Source organism: Mobula birostris, chromosome 2 (assembly GCF_030028105.1).
Source record: "Mobula birostris isolate sMobBir1 chromosome 2, sMobBir1.hap1, whole genome shotgun sequence".
NCBI classification, from domain to species: Eukaryota; Metazoa; Chordata; class Chondrichthyes; order Myliobatiformes; family Myliobatidae; genus Mobula; species Mobula birostris.
In genome coordinates this window covers 119630456-119653938 of record NC_092371.1, presented here as the reverse complement: position 1 = coordinate 119653938, position 23483 = coordinate 119630456, and the positions used below count along the sequence as shown (strand labels likewise).

Here is a 23483-nt window from a genome sequence, read left to right as displayed (position 1 = left end):
ACAATAAGAATTTAGCATCGGTATTCACCAAGAAGAAGAATGTATGGAATGGTGAGGTTAATCTGTGGCATGCTGAAATGCTCGGGAATTTTGAGATCAAGAAGGAAGTGGTGCTGGATCTTTGGAACAGCATCAAGATGGATAAATCCCCAAACACTGATGGCATGTATCCCAAGTTATTGAAAGTGGCAGGACAGGACAATACTGCGGCCTTGACGAATATCTTTGCATCCTCACTAGTAAATTAGATTCCTGAATTAATCATCTGAAGGTACTTTGAAATTGCTCAATGGCATTTGAAGGATTTACATTCAGTTTGTTAATTAACTGATGTGAGGGAAATGTTCTGTATGGATGACATGGAAAAAAATCACTATACTTCTATACATGTGATAATAACAAACTAATTTACTAGTTTAAACTTAGATTTATTGCTCATTGTGATCATTTGACTTCCAGAAATTGTCATTTTTAAAAAAATCCTCTCATTATTACTCTAAGGAAGGAAATTTCCCTTTGTTAGCTGGTCTAGCTATCTTGTGACTGTAATGTAGTTGAGTCTTAACTGGTCTCTGAAATGCTCTTGCAAGTTTGAAGGCAGTAAGGGTCATCCACGAATGTTGACTTTGCCATTGATGTGTACATCTCATGAATGAGTTGTGAGAAACAACATGCATCAGCTGCCATGTTTTGAGAGGATGAGGGAATAATGCTGAAGCAAGAGGCAAAGAGAAATACAAGTGGAACCATGTATCATTTTGTTAATTTTGTTCTAAAGTTTGTAATACATTTTGTAAATGTTTGCTCTTCTACATCCTTTCAACAGTGTCGGCTGACAAACTTACAAATCTGCAGAACCGCACGATGGAACAAATCAAAGGCAGTGGACAGGTAGTGCAAACCAAATGTCTTACTTATCACCATGTGGTTGAAGAGGTGGAAGCTGTTGTTTTGTGAAACTGTTCTTGTGACAACCATTTTGTGAACTAGTTTTCTGAACAATCAGAATTATTACAGAATTAGGTTTATTATTATACTGACATTTGTTGTCAACTCTGTTGCGCTATGGCAGCAGTACAGCATGAGACATAAAACATCACTTATACGGTAAGTTATAATATAAAATAAATCGTGCAAAATAGGGTTAGTGAGGTAGTGTTCTTAAGTTTTTGGACTATTCAGAAATCTGATGGTGGAGGGAAGAGGCTGTTCCTAAAATGTTGAGTGTGTTTTCAGGCTCCAATACCTCTACCCTGATGGTAGTAATGAAAAATGGGCATGTCCTGGATTCTTAATGATTCTTATGGCACTGCCTTTTGAAGATCTCCTCAATGGTGGGGAGGCTTATGCCAGTGATGGAGCTGTCTGAGTCTACAACCTTCTGCAGCCTCTCTCGATTTCGTGCATTGGACCCTCTATACCAGACAGTGAACCATTAGTCAAAATGCTCTCCAAGGTACATCTGTAGAAATTTGCTAGAGCTTTTGGTGACATACTAAACCTCCTCAATCTTCTATTGAAGTGTAACTGCTGCCATGCCTTCTTTGTGATTGCATCAATGAAGGTCTTGCTAGACTGAAGTAATCAAAAGTGGACATTACAAAAGTTCTACTGATAATCTGCTAAATCAGAGATTTTCAAATAAGTTATTTGTGGGATGCTCTTTGATAAGGTAGAAGAATCAATACAGGATTACAGGAAGAATAGTCTGAGTCTGTGAGCTGAAATAACCCAAGCCCAGTATCCGACTTGAAATGGCCTGATTCAGGACGAGAGCAAATGAAAAGTGGACACAGGCCAACCTGATAAATCAGAATCAGCAGAATCAAGTGTAATGGTTCCGAATTGATAAGAGAAGAGAATAATAATGAAGAATTTTGGATGGGAGAACTCTAGGGGCTAACTTACAAGGAAGTCCCCCATGCTCACAGGATCATTTGTTAGCCCGTGGGAGACCCCTTATTTCAGTGTTACAAGTTGGAGAGAGGGTCTATGTGAGCATTGGTACAGAAGGAACAATATAGTCATAGAAAAGTAAAGCACAGAAACAGGTTCTTTGGCCCATCCACTCTGTGCTGAACAATTTAAACTGCTTACTCCCACTGACCAGCACCGGGACCATACCCATCCATACCCCTCCCATCCATGTACCTGTCCAAAATTCTCTTAAACGTTGAAATCGAAATCACATCCACCACTTGTAGTGGCAGCTTGTTCCACATTCTCACCAAACTCTGAACGAAGGAATGTCTCCTCCTGTTCCCCTTAAACATTTCACCTTTCACCCTTAACACATGACCTCCAGTTGTAATCTCCCCCAGCCTCGGTGGACTAAGTCTGCTTGCTGTTACCCTCTCTATACTGCTCATAATTTTGTATTCCTCTATCAAATCTCCCCTCAGTCTTCTATGTTCAAAGGAATACTGTTCTAACCTATGCAATCTTTCCTTATAACTCAGGTCATCCAGTATCAGCAACATCCTTGTAAATTTTCTCTGTACCCTTTCAATCTCATTTACATCTTTCCTGCAGGTAGGTAACCAAAACTGCACACAATATTCCAAATTAGGCCTCACCAACGTCTTGTACAACTTCTACATAACATCCCAACTCTTGTACTCAATACTTTGATCTTTGAAGGCCAATGAACCAAAAACACACTGTGTTGAAAGTGCAAACAATTAGAAGCCACTTGACATAAATGCTCTGGAGTTTAAGCTTGTTAGATACTGGGGACAAAGGAGACCGTAGATGGGGAGTCTGGAACAAAAGCCCTGGTGCCTTGCCATTATGTTTTCCCCTCTACAGATGCTGATTGCAACAGAGCTCTTACAGCATTCAGTTTTTTTAAATGGACAGACCCAACGTGATAAGGTCATGAGGCATTCAAGTATGGGTTAGCCAAATGTGCTGATCATCGGGGAGACGACCGAGACAAAAGAGCTTTGTTAAATGGATTACACTCAAACCCAAGCCAAGTCACAACAATGTACTACCAGGCGGTGTGGGGTGTACTAGGTAGCTGAGTATAGTTATCGAACTGGGAAACAATAAATGAAAGGTCTAGGCATCTGCACCATTGCAATAGAAATAGAGTAAGGTGGAGTGGTGGTGGGAAAGCAATTGATAAAGACACCCGATGTCTCCTGCTCATGAACTAGACCATGGTAAGTTCTAAACTGGCTCCTTCACCACATGTACACATCAAACACGATCAGCTTTCATGGATTGTTCAGATTATCGTTGCTGGTATATGTTTCACTGGAGAGCCATGCTTTTGTCTCGGGTCTGCTCCTTCCATTGGAAATCCAAGGTCACTATAACTCTCAACTTCATCAACACTGGACCCTTCCAGTGCAGAAAGTTCGTGCAGTGCCTCCCAATTTTCTGCTCGCCCTCACTCAGGGAGATGACTACATAGCAAAGGATGGATTCATCTGCATTACTTTAAGGGAGAAGAAGGTGATATCTCAAACAATTGTTGGCTTTCCACACTACAGGAAGCCAATGAGTGCATTCCCCTACTCTTGAGCAATTGCAGACCACTCCACAAACAGGACTATTTTTTGCTTGCACATTGTTTTGCTGGTTACAACTCACCAGAGGATTTTCTGATAGCCGTTGTCGTGCTTCCAGGAAGTACATGTGTCATCTTCATCGTGGGGATGTCTACCCTGAAGGACGATTTCCACAGTCTCCATTGTTCAGAAAGGTAAATCTGGGGTCTAAGCTTCATCCTCTCCTTCCTGCCTCCTCACATCAGTGCATTCCTCAACCACACCAACCGAGCACAGACTCAACATATGATCACGCATCAAGAAACACAAGTTGAAAAACTAATTCTTTGTTTTTTTTCAGATAATTTCTGTAAGAAAAAAATAGTTCCATATCTCAATTTTTGAGTAATAATTTTAGAATCCAGTTACGGTGAGTTTCTCTGAGCCAAACGCCTGATTTCCAGAAGGCAGATGTAAAGGTTCCCTTTCAAAGGTTCTTGTGAAATTCAAGCTCATGGTGCAGCAGGAAAAAATTCAGACTGGATAAATGATTGGCTGGCTAACGGAATGGAGAGTGATTATAAATCACTGCTTCATTGTTATGGGCAAGCAGCTTTGTGGGTTCAGTAAGTGGGACAAAAGACACTGATTATGAGTAAGCATATTAACCAATTATTTACAGACAAACAGTAAAACGCTCAACCAAACATTTAAATCAGATAGGTACTCACCTAAGTCACCCTAAGTTACAAAGAACTACAACACTAAACATGCCTTTTCTCCTCCATAAAAGAGGCTGGATAGGTTGATTGGGGTGGGGGTTGAAAGCAGGAGTATGACATCCTAGCCTTCATTAGTTGAGGCTCTGAGTTCAAGAGCTAGGACCTTTTATGAATGTTACAGCTTCATAAAACTCTGGCTAGGCCACTTTTAGACTCCTTCATTAATTCTGGTTTCCTCAATATAGGAGACATGTGGAGTTTTTGAGAGGGTGCAGAGGAGTTTTACCAGGATGCTGCCTGGTTTGGACATGTGATTTGTGGAGAGGTTAGACAAGGTGGGCCTGTTTTCTCTAGGGAGGTCAAGGCTGAGAGGAGACTTGATAGAAGTTTATAGAATAATGCAAACCACAGAGTATACAGGCAGCATCGTTTTCCCAGGATTGAAATGTCTAGTACTAGAAAGCATGTATTTAGGGTGAGAGGGGGAGAGTACAAAGGAGGTGAGTGGGGCAATTTTTCTTCACGTTTATTGGAGTGGGTTGTGGGTCCTGTAATGCACTGCCAGGGGCAGTGGAGCATTTAGGAGACTCTTAGATAGGCACATGAACGCGCAGAGAGGGGAGGATAATGGTTAACATTCTGGGAAGAAGTTTTAGAGTAATTAGGAGTCACTGGTGTTATTAGTTTGGCACAAGACCATGAGTCGAAGGGCTAGTCCTGTGACACCTCTCCCACCAAGCTGCAACAATCAGAGGCTGGTTCGAGCCGAGCAGAGCTGGGAGTTCTGGGAACACTCACTCACTCATTGAGTCACTGAGGACGACTGGCGACTGATCACTCTCCCACCACAGCTGTTTCTGCCATCTTTGCCCAGATGCTGTTTGTGTTCATTTCCGATTTACAAACTGTTTGGGTTGCAAAGGGTTCTCGGGGTTATAATCCTGTTGTGACCTGCAGGCCATCTGTAGAGGGATGGCTTGAGCTAAGAAAACAGATTTACCCTTCCTGTCTCTGGTCAGCTGGAAGAACATTCAGTAGGTCTAACAATGAGGTAGGCCACTGGATGTAGTGCACAGTCAACCGCCCATATCAGACAGAATATTCAGTGGCCTCAAACCAAGGAACACCTGGAGGAAATTTACCGAGAAGGCAACTGTTTTTGTCCTTACTTAGTTCTCTACCCCGAAACCATGGTTCGAGATCAAGGGTGCATCCAGTTTACCTAGTCCAGCCAGATTGTCCAGTGGTAGAATTTGACCGTGCTAGTACGAGCCAAGCCAAACCAGACGCACATCAGTCTGGAAAATAAAGTGATAGCCCAGCCCAGCCCATTGATGGTGTTGATATGGATGTGTATTTATTTTCAGGATGGTGGGGAGAGGTCTCCAGGGAAATAAGAGAGGAAGGATGGGATTGCTCCCTAGGAAGCTGCCATGGACTTGGTGGGGTGAATGGTCTGCTTCCATGTTATATTAAGTATGGCAAAGTTGCAAGTCACTTTAGCACCTTATCAACCAATTTCCTGTTTCTGGGGATGTCAATGACTTGTTGAATTCACTTGGTCACCTTGTTGTGAGATTTTTCTTGTTCCACTGGGCAGTTTCTTTTTCTCTTGGTATCCCATTCATCCAAACAATGGCAAGAGTAGTACAGCACCCAAACTGTCTGCAGTAAAACTTCTGACTGCACTGATCAAAATAACAATCTTTTAGATTAGATTAGATTAGATTCAACTTTATTGTCATTGTGCTGAGTACAGATACAAAGCCAATGAAATGCAGTTAGCATCTGAGCAGAAATGCAAAGAATAGTGTTATTTACAAAATAACTGCGAATAAAAAGTAAGTGCTACAGCACACAAGTATAAAAGTACTGAGACAGTACAATATGGGTGCAATACTGCTTAGCGCTGTGATGTGAGGTTCAGCAGGGTCACAGCCTCAGGGAAGAAGCTCTTCCTGTGCCTGCTGGTGTGGGAGCGGAGGCTCCTGTAGTGCCTACTGGATGGGAGGAGAGTAAAAAGTCCATGGTTAGGGTGAGATGCTTTTTGCCCTGCCCAGACAGCGTTTATGGTAGATGTTCTCAATGATGGGCAATTGGGTGCCGATAATCCGCTGGGCAGTTTTCAACACACGCTGGAGTGCTTTGTGGTCTGATACGGGATAATTGTCATACCACATTGAGATGCAGTTGGCGAGTATGCTCTCAATGGTACAGCGGTAAAAGTCGGTCAGTATCCTGGGACAGAGGTGAGCTTTCTTGATGCTCCGCAGGAAATAAAGGCCTTGTTGCACCTTTTTGATCAGGATGGAGGAGTTCAGGGACCAGGTAAGATCCTTGGAAATGTGGACACCAAGGAATTTGAAGCTTGATACATGCTCCACTACAGTCCCGTTGATGTAGATGGGGATGTGAGTGTGACTCCTGGAATGCCTGAAGTCCACAATGATCTCTTTGGTCTTCTGGGTGTTAAGGGCCAGGTTGTTATCAGCGCACCACGCGGCCAGATGCTGGACTTCGCCCCTGTAGGCAGTCTCGTCATCCCCTCTGATCAGGCCAACCACCATTGTGTCATCTGCGAACTTGATTATGGAGTTTGAACCATGTACAGGAACACAGTCATAGGTGAAAAGGGAGTACAGAAGAGGGCTCAGCACACAGCCTTGAGGCACGCCAGTGTTCAGGGTGAGAGTGGAGGAGGAGAGGTTGTCTAACTTAACTGATTGGGGTCTGTTAGTCAGAAAGTCTAAGGTCCAATTGCAGAGGGATGAGCTGATACCAAGCTGGCGAAGTTTGGCGATGAGCTTGGAGGGGACTACAGTATTGAATGCCGAACTTAAAGTCAATGAACAGCATTCTGATGTAAGGACATGTTTTAACAGTCTATAATGGAAGATTTTGTCTGGCAGGGTGGAGATGCATCACGACCAAAGGAAGAGTAAGACACTCCTCCCTCCACTAGCCTGTAGATCATCTTTGGGCAAGTGTAGCACTTGATCAGGGTCATGTAAAGCCATGGGAGCAGGTGGTGGATGGTCGTACGAGCAGTTGGTGCATATCACAGGTCCTGATTATGTGACCACTGACACCAGGGAGACAGTCTCTGAAGAGTATTGATAATGGCTGGGGTCACCTGTCTTGTAAAGACACTGCCCAGAAGAAGGCAAAGGCAAACCACTTGTGTAGAAAAATTTGCCAAGAACAATCATGGTCACCATGCTCGCCTACATCATACAATATGGCACATAATGATAATGATAAAGGAAAGGTTGGTTAAACTTGGGTCATTCTCCCTAGAGTGTCAGAGGCTGAGGTGGAGCCTCATAGAGGTTTTTAAAATGAGAACTCTTCAACCTGTAATGCCCTGGTCCACATCTTTACTGTTATGCTGTAGATATTTCATTTAGCAGCTCTGTAAGAGCAGCTGTTCTGCTTTCAGCCTGTTTGAGTTATTGTTGAAAATAAAGGATGATGTGGAATGTGTGTCATCCAATTAGCGTGAGGTTTTCTCGATGAGGGACAATAAGGCTGGGCTTGGGGCTTTTGTTCGAGAGGAGATGAAGAGGGGAGATACTGAGGAGAACCGGTCATAGCATACGATCCGGTGGGAGACCTGTTTGCTCGAGATGGATTGCGAGTGACGTTTGGAAGGTGGTGTGTGCATTCATGCTGATGGGGACCCAGTGCGTGGGTGGCAAGGAAGTTCAAGATGAGCTCCAACTTGTGCACATTTGACTGTTCAATTAGAATGGACCCTTTTCTCTTTGTTATTCTTTACTAACCCTTCAGTTAAGATTCATAAATATAATTCCTTTAATCGTCTGCAGTGTACCGTCTGTTATTACGTGACATTAATTTGTAACGGGCAGCAAATGACACAGCATCCACACAAACCGGGGTCTGGAGTGGGGTCAAGCGCGCCTCAGTCTCACGAGTTTGGCTGGGCCAGAGGTTGCCTTCCCTAGACTTACACAGCCAAGGAAACTGGGGGGTTTTAAACCCTAAAAAGACAGAATCTTTTCCCCAGTGCAAAAATATCAAACACTAGAAGGCTTGCTTTTAAGATTAGAAGGGTGGAGTTTACAGTTCAAGATAGATTTATTATCAAAGTATATACGTGTCACCATTTCTTTTCGTGGGGCATGCTCAATAAATCCATAACCAACCTGAGTGATCAACCAGTGTGCAAAAGACAGCAAACGGTGCAAACGCAAAAAGAAAGACATAATAAAAATAAATAAATAAGCAATAAATATTGAGAACATGAGATAAAGGGTCCCTGACAGTGAGTCCGTTGGTTGTGGGAATATTTAAGTGATCGGTTTAGTGAAGTTATCTCCTCTGGTTCAAGAGCCTGATGGTTTAGGGGAAATAACTGCTCCTGAACCTGGTGGTGAGAGTCCTGAGGCTCCTGTACGTTCATCCTGATGGCAGCAGCGAGAAGAGAGTGTGACCTTGGTGGTGGGCCTCCCTGACGATTGATCCTGCGACAACGCTCTGTGCAGGTGTGCTCAGTTGTGGGTGCTCAAAGCTAACATGAAGGGCAAGTTTTTTTATGCAGAGTGGTATATATCTGGAATGAGCTGCCTGGGGTAAAGTGGAAGCAGGCAGTTTGGTGGAGTTTAAAAGTCTATTCGATAGACTCATAAATATGAAAGGGACGGAGCGATATAGATGATACATAGGAACAGAGCATTCGCTTTGCATAGAGATTAGGACAAGGTTATGGGTTGAATGTTCTGTATTCTGTGTTCAATGTAAAAATGGGTGCTGTTCACCCACAGGTAAAGCGGCCCATGCAGAGTGATATTTAAATGACTATTCACAGCCGTGCACCTTGCAACTTCACAGCTCATTTTGTACACAGCTCACACTGAGCCGTCCTCACATCGCCGAACACCTTGCAAGAATTAGATTTGATTTTCAATGTCTTTCCATCTGGACCGGACACACGGATGACACACACAGGTCATCGCCGAAATACCAAGCGATAACCTCATTTTCAATGAGCCTTCCTCAGTTTCAGAAAACTATGGGTTACCTCTTGCTCCACCAAGGAATATCTCTGGTTGTCTTTTGTTTTGGACTAATACCTTGTTTTATAGATTTATACGTAATTTGTATTCTTTGTTGTCTGAGCCCACTTGTCTGTGATGGTGCTGAGACCAAGTTTTCCATTGTACCTGTATCTCACCACCCTCATGCATGTGACAATAAGCTTGACTTGACTTGACTCCCTCACCTCCGGTTCATTCCAGCCGACACCTAATGACGTAGGCCGTGTCTCAATAACTAATGGTGACTGCTACGCTCAGGGGGCATTGGTATTCTCTCTTCCACCAGACCAGATTTCACCTGCTTTATTTTTAACCCACAGGGACAGACACAGTGAATACAGGCATGTACCTGCATTCCAGAATTCCCCAAAGGTTCCCCATAAAACACATTTGTCCTGAGAGAGAGCTCCTGGCTATGTCCCTGAAGGTTCTCTGTCAGAAAGACAGTCAGAAAACCTGAACTAGAAGGGATTCTCCACCCCGCCCTGTGCTCTTTCCCCCTTCTTCAGTGGAAGGTTTCTGTACTAAATTTCTATCCAGCCCCTTATTTTGGAGTAGAGTTCCAGTGCCCCTCTGCCAAATGCAAGATCAAATGACATTCCTCCTGTGGATTATGTGATCGACTGGCATCATGATGTTCTTTCCAATAAGGAGATCTCTCAGGAGTCAGTGAACAGGGTATACAGTCGTGAAAGACTACTGCCGATATTGTGCTGTTGTGCCTGAAAGACCAAGAGAGCTGGCAACTATGAAACTTGAAATGATATTCTAGCAGGGCAGTTTTTAAAAATAGTGTTTGGAAACCCCACGGCAATGTTTCAAAGTAAATAAAAAAGGCACAAGGATGAGTTGCTGGGCCATGTTTATTTTTTCACTTCTAGTTGCCTTGGAGCTCTCCACACTGGTCAGAAACAGTCTGAGTAGGATGTGTAAGAATGTATTGTTGGAGGCATTGTGCTACCTCACAGTTCTGCTGACTTCAGTTCAAACTGAACCTCCTAGACTCCCTGCGTGGAGTTTTTATGATCTCTGTGTGACCATGTGGATTTGCACCAGATACTCCATTTGTCTTCCATGTCGCAGTGGTGTGTGGAGTGCTAGGTCATCTGCCCATTGCAAGATCATCCTAGATATAGGTGAGAGATCAAATCTGGGGGAGCTGATGGGAAAGTGGGGAGAATCAGTGGAGAACTGGGGTCAATGTGTATTTGATGGTTGTCACAGAGAGTGACAACCACCAACCATCTGGTCTTAGATTTCCACGCCAGAGGATACATCCTGGATGTGGAGAGGATGTTTCCTATGGTGGGGGGAGTCTAAGACCAGAGAATGCAGTCTCAGACAAGAGGGTCATCCATTTAGAACAGAGATGAGGAGGAATTTCTTTAGACAGAGAGTAGTGCATCTGTGGAATTTGTTGCCACAGGTGGCTGCGGAGGCCAAGTCATTGGGTATGTTTAAGGCGGAGGTTGATAGATTCTTGATTAGTCAGGGCATGGTGGGATTTGGGGAGAAGGCAGATGACCGGGGATGAGAGGGAAATGGATCAGCCATGACAAAACGGCAGAGCAGCCTTGATGGGCCATATGGCCTAATTCTGCTCCTATGTCTTATGGTAGACTCAAGAACCTATCTCCTTGCTGTTTGAATCTATGGGGAAATAGCATTGACAGGACTACTTGGGCCATCACAGACTTAATGGGGCGAACGGCTTCCTGTATTTCATACAAAGATTGAAATTGCACAGGAAATTGTAATGCAATTACACTTCATCACCCTCAAGTCAAGTGCTGTGAATTGAGAGATGAGTCAGCTTCTGGCATACTGTGATTGTCTTCCACTGATTCAACATACAGTTTTGATGGGAAAATAGGCCAATGCACTGTATGTTGCTCTAGCTGAGTGGTAGAATCTGACACACAATAAAGTAGGATTAGAGTAAATGGGGGCTTGCTGGTTGGCAAGGACTGGGAAGACTGAAGAATCTATGTATGTGCTGTGTTATTCTAGGATTCTATGTACTTCCAGCTACCGTGGCCATGAACAGTGTTAAACTGTTTTCCATCTGTTGAATGAAAACACTGCATGAGCCACATAGAGCACAGTGGCTGCAAACGCAAATACCTGCAGAGAAAAGAGAAGGGATTTTGTTATTCTCACTCTACATTGCCAATTTTAATCACAATTCAATATAACTATGATTTATCACATAGCTTTTTAATGAAGTTGTACTCCATGTGTTTCCTCTGTGAGAACAACTTCTGCACTGCTAGCCCCAGTGGAAATTCACCTTTTCTCAGAAAAGCTAAATGTGCGATAATTTTGTTTTACTCACTTCCCATGAGTTCAGTTCCACGCAGCTAAATGTACGAGGTGGGAGCTTCTTCACCCCGCCAAGCAAAGGCTAATTTCTCCCACAATCATCGTCTCTTGGGTGTAGAGAGAATTGCAAAAAATTACAGCAAGGAACCCCTGTTCACCTGGACTATCAGTTCTTCAGTCGAAGAATAAGCACTCTATGGGACTTGGACATGACTACTAAAGACAGTATCTATAACATCTCCCTAATTGCCCTTGAGGAGGTGGTGCTGAGCCACATTCTCACTGTGCTACTGTGTTGGAAACTCTCTGAACTTAGATTCAGTGACAATAAAGGAATGGGGATATATTTCCAAGTCACTATGGTGTGTGACTTCAAGGAGAATAGGCAGAAGATGGTGTTCCCTCCACTTCCTATCTTTGTTGTGAGAGTTTGCATTTTCAAGAGCTATTGTTCAAGTCATCAAAAACAAGGATACAACATTGAGAGTTTATAAAGCACTGGTGAGGCCATATATGGTGCATTGTGAGCCGTTTTGGGCCCCTTATCTTAGAAAGAATGTGCTGAAACTGCAGAGGGTTCAAAGGAGGATCACAAAAATAATTCCAGGATTGAACGGTTTGTCATATGAAGGGTGTTTGATGGCTCTGGGCTTGTATTTACTAAAATTTAGAAGAATGAGGGGAGACCTGATTGAAACCTATTGAATGGAGAGGATGCTTCCTATGGTGGGAGAGTCTAAGACCAGAGGACACAGCCTCAGAATAGAAGGACATCATTTTAGAATGGAGATGAGGAGGAATTTCTTTAATCAGAGAATGGTGAATCTGTGGAATTCTTTGCCACCAGCAGCTGTGAAGGCCAAGTGTTTATGTATATTTAAGGCAGAGGTTGATAAATACTTGATTGGTCAAGGCATGAAGGATACGGGGAGAAGGTAGGAGATTGGGGCTGAGAGGAAAATTGGACCAGCCATGATGAAATGGGTGTCTCGATGTGCCGAATGGCCTATTTCTGCTCCTAAGTCTTATGGTCCTACCTCAGCAAGTTTTGGAAGCTTCTTAAGTGTCATTGAAGCTATGCTCATCTTTGTCTCATCTCTATCTTTTCCCTGTTTTGATGGAAGTTCATCGAGCCAAAATATTAATGATAAAATACAGATGATGATAGGACTAATCTCATACTGCCTGGTCTGCTGAATGGCTCCAGCACCTTCATTTTATTTCAGATTTCCAAACCTTCAACTAAATTGCAGGTTAGACCAGGTGGTACAGCACAGACCCCACATGCACACACATAGAAGTGTGGACGTACAAACACAGACCTCTATTTACACTTTGACCACATGCAGACACACGATGAACACACGCAGAGATGAGGGACGTTTGGAATTATTCCAGATAGCAGCAGCTATCCTTTCCCTGGTTTCCCCATTACACTTAAGGCATTTCCAAGTGTAACATCTGTACTAAAAACAAGGCCTTGATTTTCTGATAGTTAGCTGCAGAAGAGCACACCTAAAATGAGCATTCTTCTATCAGAGTAGTATCCCAAACTTCTATGAATATGTGTATCAAAGTAAGATTTGAGAAGATTGACAGGAACAGTCAACACTGCAACTTTTTATGTAAAGGAGTGTTTTGTTACCGTGGATGCAATATCAATTTTGTATATGGATCCAGATTTGTCCACCACACGTACGGCAGTATTAGCCTGCAGGACTGCAGCACTGAGGTAGAAAACAGATGAAATCCCATGGTAGGCAGCATCCTATTGAAAGAAATAGGGAAAAGTTTGAACCTTTAAAAATCTCAATGCGATCTCAACATAATCTCTCAGTCTGGGGAAGAATTATTTTTACTATGGATTGCTGATGAGCAAGAACCTCAACCCGTTCTCAACATGAGATACTTACCTGATGTTAAATGTTGTGTCAAGCAGAGCTATACATAAAACCATACGATCTGGGAGCAGAACTTGCCCCATTGAGTCTGCTCCACCATTTCATCATGGCAGATCCATTTGCCTCTCATCCCCCTATTTCCTGCCTTCTCCCCATAACCCTTGATGCCCTGATTAATTTAGAATCTATCAGCCTCTCCCTTAAATGACTTGGCCTGCACAGCCACCTGTTGCAACATTACGTGTGGTGGAGAACATTCTGACTGGTGCTTTACAGCCTGGTATGGAGACTCCAATTGCAAGAGGCTGCAGACTGTTATAAATTCAGTCAGATGATAAGCAAGGCTTCGGGCCTACTCTGGGCCGCCCCGGGGTTTGGATCTGAGGACTCAGTTTTGGTTTGGAATGTTGTTGTTCTTTTCAATTGTTTGTATGATTCGTGTTTTTTTTTTCTCTTGCGCACCAGGTGTTGGTCTTTTATCTTCATTTTTATTATTATTTCCTTTAATTCGGTTCTTTTGGGTTTCTTGCTTTGAGGTTACCTATGACCAAACAAATCTCAAGGTTCTATAATTCATACATTCTTTGATAACAAATGTACTTTGAATCCTGAACCTTTATGGTGTGTTAGCACAGCCCTCCCCACCATTGAGGACAGATTCAAGAGGCAGCACCCTTACAGAGGACCCCCATCACCCAGGACACGCCTTCTTCTCATTACTACCATCAGGGTGGAGATACTGGAGCCTGAAGACTCAAATTCAATGATCTAGGAACAGCTTCTTCTCATCCATCTGGTTTCTGAATAGCCTATTAACACTGCCTTGTTATTCTTTCTTTTTTGCACTACTTATTTATTTTGCAAAACAACACATTTTACATCTTCTAAGTTAGTGATCATACATTTAATTCTGATTCTAAGATGCCAACTTTGATCTGTATGTGGGTTTGTTCGTACAGGGAGATGTGTATGTGCTGAGTGAGTGGACAGATGGGAATGTGAGGTCATCTACTTTGGTGAAAATAACAGAAAAAGAGTTTTTTTAAATTACAAGTTGAGAAAGTGGGTAGTGTTGATGTTCTAAGGGACCAGTGTCTGCTTGTACATTGAAAATCAAACTGCAGGTGCAGTAGATGATTTGGATGGTAAACATTATGTTGGCCTTTATTAAAAGGTTTACTAACATGGACAAGGATGTCTTATTTGCGATGCATAGGGTCTTTGTGAGACCATTCCTGGGATACTGTGGGCAGTTTTTCTTTCCTTACTGGAGGAAGTGTGTTTGCCGTAAAAGGATTGGATTGGAGACATGGTTGAAATCTGAAGCAAGAAGAGAAGTAAAACACATTGCAGGAGGAACACAGCAAGTCAGACAGTATCTATGGGGAAATGAGCAGTCGACATTGCGGGATGAGACTCTTCATCTGCACTGGGAGACAAAAGAGGAGATAGCCAGTAAAAAGGGACGAGGGGAAGGGGTGGAGCAAGAGCTGGCAGGTGATAGGTGGGTCTAGGGAAGGTGGATAGGCGGGAATAACGGAAGTGTGGATCGAGGCTGTGAGGTGATAGATCGAGGTGGCCAAAGGCTACAGATGATGGAATCTGATCAGAAAGGTAGGTGGAGTATGGAACTAAATAAGGAAGGAGGGGAAGAGGGCCCAGTGGGAGGAGTGTGTGGGAAAAGGGCAGATGAATGGATGGTGTGAGGAAAGAAACAAAGTGATAGCTGGTAGATTCTAAGACTGTTAGTCATAGGAGCAAAATGAGGCCACTCGTCCCATTGAGTCTGCTCTACCAAGCATGTCTGATTTATTATCCCTCTCAACCCCATTCTTCTGCCTTCTCACCAAAACCTATCAAGCCCTTACTAATCAAGAACCTATCAGCCTCTGCTTTAAATATACCCAATGATTTGGCGCCCACAGCTGTCTGTGGCAATGAATTCCACACATTCACCATTCTCTGGCTAAAGAAATCCCTCCTTATCCCTTTACTAAGGAGATGTCCTTATATTCTAAGGTCATGCTCTCTGGTCCTAGACTCACCCACTGTAGGAAACATCATCTGGATATCAACTCTGGCTAGGACCTTTCAATATTCAAGAGGTTTCAATGAGATCTCCCCTCATTCTTTTAAACTCCATTGAGCACAGGCCCAGAACCATCAAATGCTCCTCATATGTTAACCCTTTCATTCCCAGGATCTTTATCATGAAACTTCTCTGAACCCTCTCCAATCCTAGCATATCCTTTCTTAGATAAAGGGCACAAAATTCATAACATTACTCCAACTGCAGGCTGACTAATGCCTTATAAAGCCTCAGCATTACATCATTGCTCTTATATTCTAGTCCTCTTGAAATGAATGCCAACATTGTATTTGCTTTCTTTACCACCTACTCAACCTGCAAGTTAACCTTTGGAGAATCCTGCACGAGGACTCTCAAGTCCTTTTGCACTTCTGAGTTCTGATTTTTATCTCCGTTTCGAAAATAGTATTTGTCTTTATTCCTCCTACCAAAGTGCATGACCATACACATCCCTACACTATATTCTATCTGACCCTTCTTTGCCCAGTCTCTTAATCTGTCTAAGCCCTTCTGCAATCTCCCTGTTTCCTCAACACTACTTGCCCCTCCACCGCTTTTCATATCATCCACAAACTTGGCCTCAAAGCCATCAATTCCGTCATCCAAATCATTGACATGTGATATGAAAAGGAGCAGAACCAACACCGATCCCTGCAGAACACCACTAGTCATCAGCAGCCAACCAGAGAAGGCTCCCCTTATTCCCACTCTCACCTCCTGCCAATCAGCCAATGCTCTATCCATGCTAGCATCCTTCCTGTAACGCCACAGATTCTTATCCTGTTTGGCAGTCTCCTGAGTGACACCTTGTCAAAGGCCTTCTGAAAATCTAAATAAACAACATCTGCTGACTCTCCTTTGTCTATCCTGCTTGTTATTTCCTAAAAGAATTTCAACAGATTTATCAGGCAAGATTTCCCGTAACAGAAACCATGCTGACTTCAGCCTATTTCATCATGTGTCTCCAATTACCCTGAAACCTCATCCTGAATAATGGACTCCAATATCCTCCCAACAACTAAAGTCATACTAACTGAGCTATAATTTTTCCTCTTTTGCCTGCACCTGATCTTCAAGAATAGAGTGACATTTTCAAATTTCCAGTCCTCTGGAACTATTCAAGAACCTAGTGATGGGAGGGAAAGAAAAAGGATTCACTAGTCTGATTCCAGATGGCACATTCCCCTTACAAAAAGTGATTGAGATTTTGTTTTCTTTAGTATGTAGAAGAGTGAGAGATTTCATCAGATTTTCCAAATTACCTGAAGGAGTTTGACAAGCCAGATGGAGGCAGGATTTGCCTAACTCTCAATGAGTAGTCCAAGTAAATTGGCCAATTTGTGATTTTGGATTATTATTGTCACGTGTGAAGTACATTGAAAACTTTGTTTTACAGGCCAACTATATAAACCATTTCAATACATCGGTGCATTGAGGTTTTACAAAGGAACACAATAATACAATGCAGAATAAAGTGTTGCAGTACAGAGAAAATACTGTGCAGGCAGACAATAAGGTACAAGGCCATTGTGAGGTTGATTGTGAGGTCAATTGTCCATTTTATCATACTGGGGCATTACTTAGACGGTTAGAAGCTGTCCTTGAGCCTGGTAGTACCAGCTTTCAGGTTTTAGTATCTTCTGCCAGCTTTCAGAAGTACTGCCAGAGAAAAAGGCTCTTTAGGATTAAGATCAGAAAAAAAACATTCTTCACCTGAAGGGTAATATCAATGGATTTTTGGATATTAAGAGAATATCAGTAGAAATGTGGATAGTGCTGGAAAGGGGGACTGATATAGATAAGCTACAATCTTGATGTATGATAGAATAAGTTTGAAGGACTAGGCAGCCCACTTCTGCTCCTAATTCTTAGGTTCTTATTACCAACAGTAACTTATGTTTAAGCCTTAACCTTCATAACAGAGGGAGTTTGGGTGAAAGTTCACCAGACAAATTTAGAACATTCATTCATTCATCTACCTATCTATTTATCTCGCAGAGTAAGCCCTTCTGAGCCTTTGAGCTGCACTGCCGCAGCAATCTCCAATCACGGGACAACTTACAATGACAAATGAACTTCCTAACCGGTACACCTTTGGACTGTGGGAGGAAACTGGAGCACCCGGAGGAAACCCATGTGGTCATGGGGAGAATGTACAAACTCCTTACAGGCGGCGGTGGGAATTGAACCTGGGTGGCCTGTACTGTAAAGCATTGTGTTAACCAATACGCTGCCGTGCCATCTTATTCATTGATAGGTGAAAGCTAGGTTAGTGACATGGATTATAGATGTGTTAGTGAACCACAGAATATACAAAAAAAAAACAAGAGAGAACACTTCAAATAGAATCAGAGGAAGGAACGACGGTAAAGAGACCAAACTGAATGTTCTTTTTCGGAATGCATCATGCATACATCTCAAGAGTGAAGGCACAGTGGTGCTTCACAGCTCCTGTGACCCAGGTTCAATCCTGGGCTCCAATTCTCAGTATAGATTTCGCACATTCTCCCTCTGCATAGGTTCCTCCAACTTTTCAAATACAAGCAGGTTGGTTGGTTGAATAGACAAGATAAGTTTCCCTCACTGTGGTAGAATGGGAGGGGAGTTGATGAGAATGCTGGAACCAATGGTTTAGATGAGGGGGTCCCATCCTTTTTATGCCATGGACCCTTACCATTATCTGTGGGGTCTATGGGTCTGAGGCTGGGAACCCTTGGTCTAAATGGAGCTTGATGGTTGGCATTAACTCAATCAGCTGAAAGATCTGCTTTCATTCTCTATGATTTAAGATTGAAGATTGTTTTGTGCATTGTCCTGCACTCAAGTGTAAGGAGTACAAAATACTCCAGCCCTGATGTAGCACACAAAGAAAAACGCAAAAGGTGAAGAATACAATAATAATAATAATAACAACAATAAATATAAATACATAAGATAGTTTATATGTATAGATTGATTGTATGTCCTTAAACTGACACTAGACTGTATATAAGGTGACTGATGGGAAATAATAAAGTAGAGGTGGAGTTAGTGGATGGTGATTTTGATCAGTCCTAATGCTTGGGAACAGTATTTGAGACTGGTGTTCCTGGTGAGGTTGCTACGTGGCCTCCTCCCTGATGGGAGTGGGATAAGCAGTCCATGAGTAGGGTGTGTGGGATCCTACATGATGTTCTTGACCTTTTCCAGCACCTTTCTGTATACATGTCCTTTAAAGCATGTTGGTAGGTACCACTGGTGCTTTGAGTGGTTTTGACTGCCCGTTGTAGAGCCTTCCTGTCCACTGCAGTACAGTTTCTCTACCAAGTAGCGATGCAGCTTGTAAGGACTCTCTCTACTGCTCATCTGTAGAATGACATGAGTATGGATGTGGAAACCTCAGCTCTCTTCATCCTCCTCAGAAAGTAGAGGCATTGCCTGTGGAGGATATCTTCTGGGACCATGACAGATTGTGTGTGATGTGCACTCACAGGAGTTTGAAACTGCTTGCAGTTTCCACAACTATGCCAACAATAAAAAGTGGGGTGTGAGTAGTGCAACTTCAATGATCAGCTCCTTTGTCTTGTTGACATTGAGGAAGAGGTTACGTGTCTGACACTGGGCCTTGAGCTCTTCCACCTCCTCTCTGTAAGAAGTCTCATCATTGCTGGTGATGAGCCCCACTACTGTCGTGTCATCGACAAACTTGATGATGTGATTGATCAGGCGTTTGCCTGTGCCGTGATGTGTAAGAAGAGTGCTCAGTAATGGGTTCAGCACACAGCCGGGGGAGGGGGGCACCTGTGTTGATGATGATGGGGAGGGAGGAGCAGTTGTGTATCCTGACTATCCGATGCCTGTTTATTAGGAAGCCCAACACCTATTTGCACAGTAGTGTATTTAGACCAAGGAGTGGGAGTTTGTTCACCAAGGTCTGTGGAACAATAGTGTTGAATGCTGAACTGAAATCCAGAAACAGCATTCTGACTTAAGTGTCCTTGTTTCCTAGGTGTGTCAGGGCCTCGTGCTTGATAAATAGAAATAAATAGGTACAATCCAGATAGCCAATGGCAAAGTGACCAAGTCTGGGAATTAAACATTCCTCTTTTAGAAAAAAATGAGTAAAGTGGCAAAGGAGTCACAGCCCTGATAACCAATTGGACAGGGAGTGTTTTGTCTCCAGTCTATTCCAGGGTTGGCCAGCAGGGGCAGACATTGTTCACTAAGCGTTTTTCAGAACTGATTGGACTCTCTTGTTATTGAATATTGACTGCACATGTTCCCAATTAACATGTGTGTATTTAAACCCTGCTCCCCAAAATTTACTTTGCTCAGTCTTAAAGTGTGATCTTGTAAGTAGTAAGAGCCTCTGGGATTGTTTGAGGTTTTTTTTGGTCTGCTTACAGTCTGTCAATTCTGGATGTTATTTCTGCATCAACACCCTGGATTACTGAATTTGTGTTTGGATTACTGCATTCTTGAGTTGGACTAGTTACCTGTTTTTGCCCTTCTTGGCTAAAAGAAAGTAAAGCTTGCCTTTGAATTTACACATCAACTCCTGTCTGCATGCTAGTTTCTGCAATTTGGGGTTCACTCCAGTCCTTGTAGTACAGTGGTAAGTGTGGGACTTTCAACATAGACCTGAGTTTGATTCCCAATCAGGCCATTTCCCTTAGAGAGAGAAAACATCTCATCTGAGAAATAAAGCATCTTTTTAGTTGGGGTGAAACTACAAAAAAGCAAGGTGTAGTAAGCATTGACAGCTTTTACTTACAGACCATCATACACTGCTGGGAATGCAGGGAAGAGTACAAGTTATGAAATTAGGACCAGATATGACAAGGGTAGTGTACCAACTGGAAAGATTTTAATCCACCATGCTGGTTAGGGTTACCCAGCATGGGGAATCCTAATCAGGATTGTGCTGGATGAATTAAAGTTGAATCTCCTTTTGTTATGTGCTGTATCATAGGACATGGGTATTCCTGGTCCCATGACTATGATTTTTCTTGGCAAACTCTTCTTACAGAAGTTGTTTGCCTTCTGGGAAGTGTATTTACAAGGTGGATGGGCCCAGCCATTATCAATACTCTTTAGAGATTGTCTACTTGGTGTCATGGACCAGCTGCTCATAAGACCATCCTCCACCTGCTCCCACATCTTCACATGACCCTGATCGGGGGAGAGGGAGCTAATCAGGCGCTACACCTTGCCCAAGGGTGACCTGCAGGCTAGCAGAGGAAAGGAGATGTATCTTCACCCTATTGGAGTGTATGAGGTGTTTTCTTCATCAGTGTGTGAACCCAACCAGAAAGCAGGCTATTTTAGATCATCGAGAATGGGTGAATGAATAACTTGGTGGTTAAAAGTCTTTTAAGAAAAGGTAATTTTTTTTTAAGCTTGATGATGAGTTAGTTCATTCTGAAACTCACTTACTATGACACAGAAGAAGATCACAAGGTCCACACAGGTTCTAAGCTGAGCAATCTGGTTAGTCCCATTTCCTCATCCTAGTTTTCCTATACACCTACAACTTATTCTTTATCATATGCCCATCATCTCTTGTTTGATTTGTTACCACTTATTTCAACTAATGATAATTTACGAAGGCCAATTAACCTATCGTAGTGGGATGGGGAAGGAAACATACAAATTCCACCCAGGCCCCTGGATCTGAATCCATTAGCACAGGAGCACCACAGGGATGTTCTACTCACTTTACACCTATGACTGTGTGGCTAAGTACAGCTCCAACACCATATTCAAGTTTGCTGATGACGCCACTGTTGTGGGTCATATCAAATGTGATGAATCAGCACACAGGAGGGAGATTGAAGATTTGGCTGAATGGTGTCATAACAATAACCCCTCACTCAATGTCAGCAAGACCAAGGAACTGAGTGTAGACTTCAGGAGAGAGAAACCAAAGGTCCATGAGCCAGTCCTCATCGGAGGATCAGAGATGGCGAGGGTTAGCAACTTTAAATTCCTGGGTTTTACTATTTCAGAGGATCTGTCCTGAGCCCAGCATGTAAGTGCAATTGCAAAGAAAACACAGTAGCACCTCTACTCTCTTGGGAGTCTGCAGATGTTCAGCATGATATCTAAAACTTTGAAAAACTTCTATAGATGTGTAGCGGAGAGTATACTGACTGGCTGTATCGTGACCTGGTATAGGAACACCAATGCCTTTTAAATGGAAAATCCTACAAAAGGTAATGGATTTAGCCCTGTACATCACGGGCAAAGCCCTTCCAACCATTGAGCATATCTACATGAAATGCTTTTGCAGGAAAGCAGCATCCATCTTCAGAGATCACCACCACCCAATCCAAGCTCATTTCTCGCTGCTGCCAGTGGGTAGAAGGTACAACAGCCTCAGGACTTGCACCACCAGGTTCAAGAACAGTTACTACCCCTCAACCATCAGGCTCTTGAACAAAAGGGGATAAATACGCTCATTTGCCCATCCATTGAGAAGTTCCCACAACCAAAGATCTCACTTTAAGGACTCTTCATCTCACTATCTTATGTTCTTGTTATTTATTTATTTACATTTACACAATTTGTTGTCCTCTGCACTCTGGTTGATCTTTTATTGATCTTGTTATAGTTGCTATTCTGTAAAGTTGCTGAATATGCCCCCAGAAAAATGAAACTCATTGTAAATGGTGACATTTATGTACTTGGATAATAAATTTACTTCGAACTTTGAAATCCTGGGATCTAAAATTAAGAGTCTTAAATTAAAAGAAGGCAAATATAAGGACCTGAGGTGATGTTGGGGAAGTCCAGAATGAGGGGTCACAGTTTGAGGATAAAGGGGAAACCTTTTAGGACCGAGATGAGGAGGAACTTCTTCACACAGAGAGTGGTGAATCTGTGGAATTCTCTGCCACAGGAAACAGTTGAGGTCAGTTCATTGGCTATATTTAAGAGGGAGTTAGATATGGCCCTTGTGGCTAAAAGGATCAGGGGGTATGGAGGGAAGGCAGGTACAGGGTTCTGAGTTGGATGATCAGCCATGATCATACTGAATGGTGGTGCAGGCTTGAAGGGCCAAATGGCCTACTCCTGCATTTATTTTCTATGTTTCTATTCGAACAAGAAACCGATACTGGAATCTGGAGTAACAATCAATCTGCTGGAGGAAGTTAGTAGCACAGATAGGAGGGAAGGAATGGTGATGTTTCAGGTCGAAACCTGAGGCAGGGCTTCAGCCTCAAAAGCTGACAATTCCTTTCTTCCCACAGATGCTGTTCAACCATCTAACTTCCCTTTGCTGGTTGCTTGTTACTCCTGGGGCACGTGCTGGGGCATGAGATTAGGGAGTAATAGGTGAAGAATTGTCAATTGACAAGCAACTGCTAACAACAAGGAGTTGGTGCATTATGTCCCTTAAGGCAAAAAAAATCCAACAGGAAATATGATCCAACTATGGTAAACATGAGAAATTTAAAAACAGTATTCAAAGAAAAGAAAAGGCTTATAATGCTGTCAATAAGGCCAAGGTCTGAAAACTCAGTATTAAGCAAAAGAGAACTGAGCAACTGCTAAGGGAGAAATATAAAAACAATGGTAATTGGATTCTTATTGTCACATGTACACAGTGAGAAACTTTGTTTTGCATGCCATCCATACAGATTATTTCACCACATCAGTACATCAAGGTAGTACAAGGGAAAAGCGATATGCAGAATATATTGGGTCAAGCAGCAGCTGTAGGAGGAAAGAAATGATCAACATTTCCACTTGCAGGTCACGGACCTTGCACTTTATTTGTGTTCCTTCATTACACTTTCTCTGCACTCCTTGATTTTTACTTTTTATACTTTTATTTATTTGTGTATTGATTGATTGGTACCTCCTTCGTGCAAAAGGGTTAAATGGGGCAGAATTTGTAGGTGTATCCTGGA

General features: G+C 42.8%; 1 protein-coding gene across 1 annotated transcript in view; it reads right to left on the bottom strand.

The window, feature by feature from the left end:
* Nucleotides 1-10155: 10155 nt before the first annotated feature.
* LOC140209130 (myelin and lymphocyte protein-like) overlaps nt 10156-23483 on the bottom strand; it is a 33108-nt gene continuing 19780 nt past the window's right edge. Inside the window, exons 3-4 of the mRNA XM_072277625.1 lie at nt 13244-13366; nt 10156-11400 (exon numbers count right to left, since the gene is read on the bottom strand). Coding sequence (XP_072133726.1) covers nt 11326-11400; nt 13244-13366 — 198 coding nt within the window. The 3' untranslated portion in view covers nt 10156-11325. The remainder of the gene's footprint in view (nt 11401-13243; nt 13367-23483) is intronic.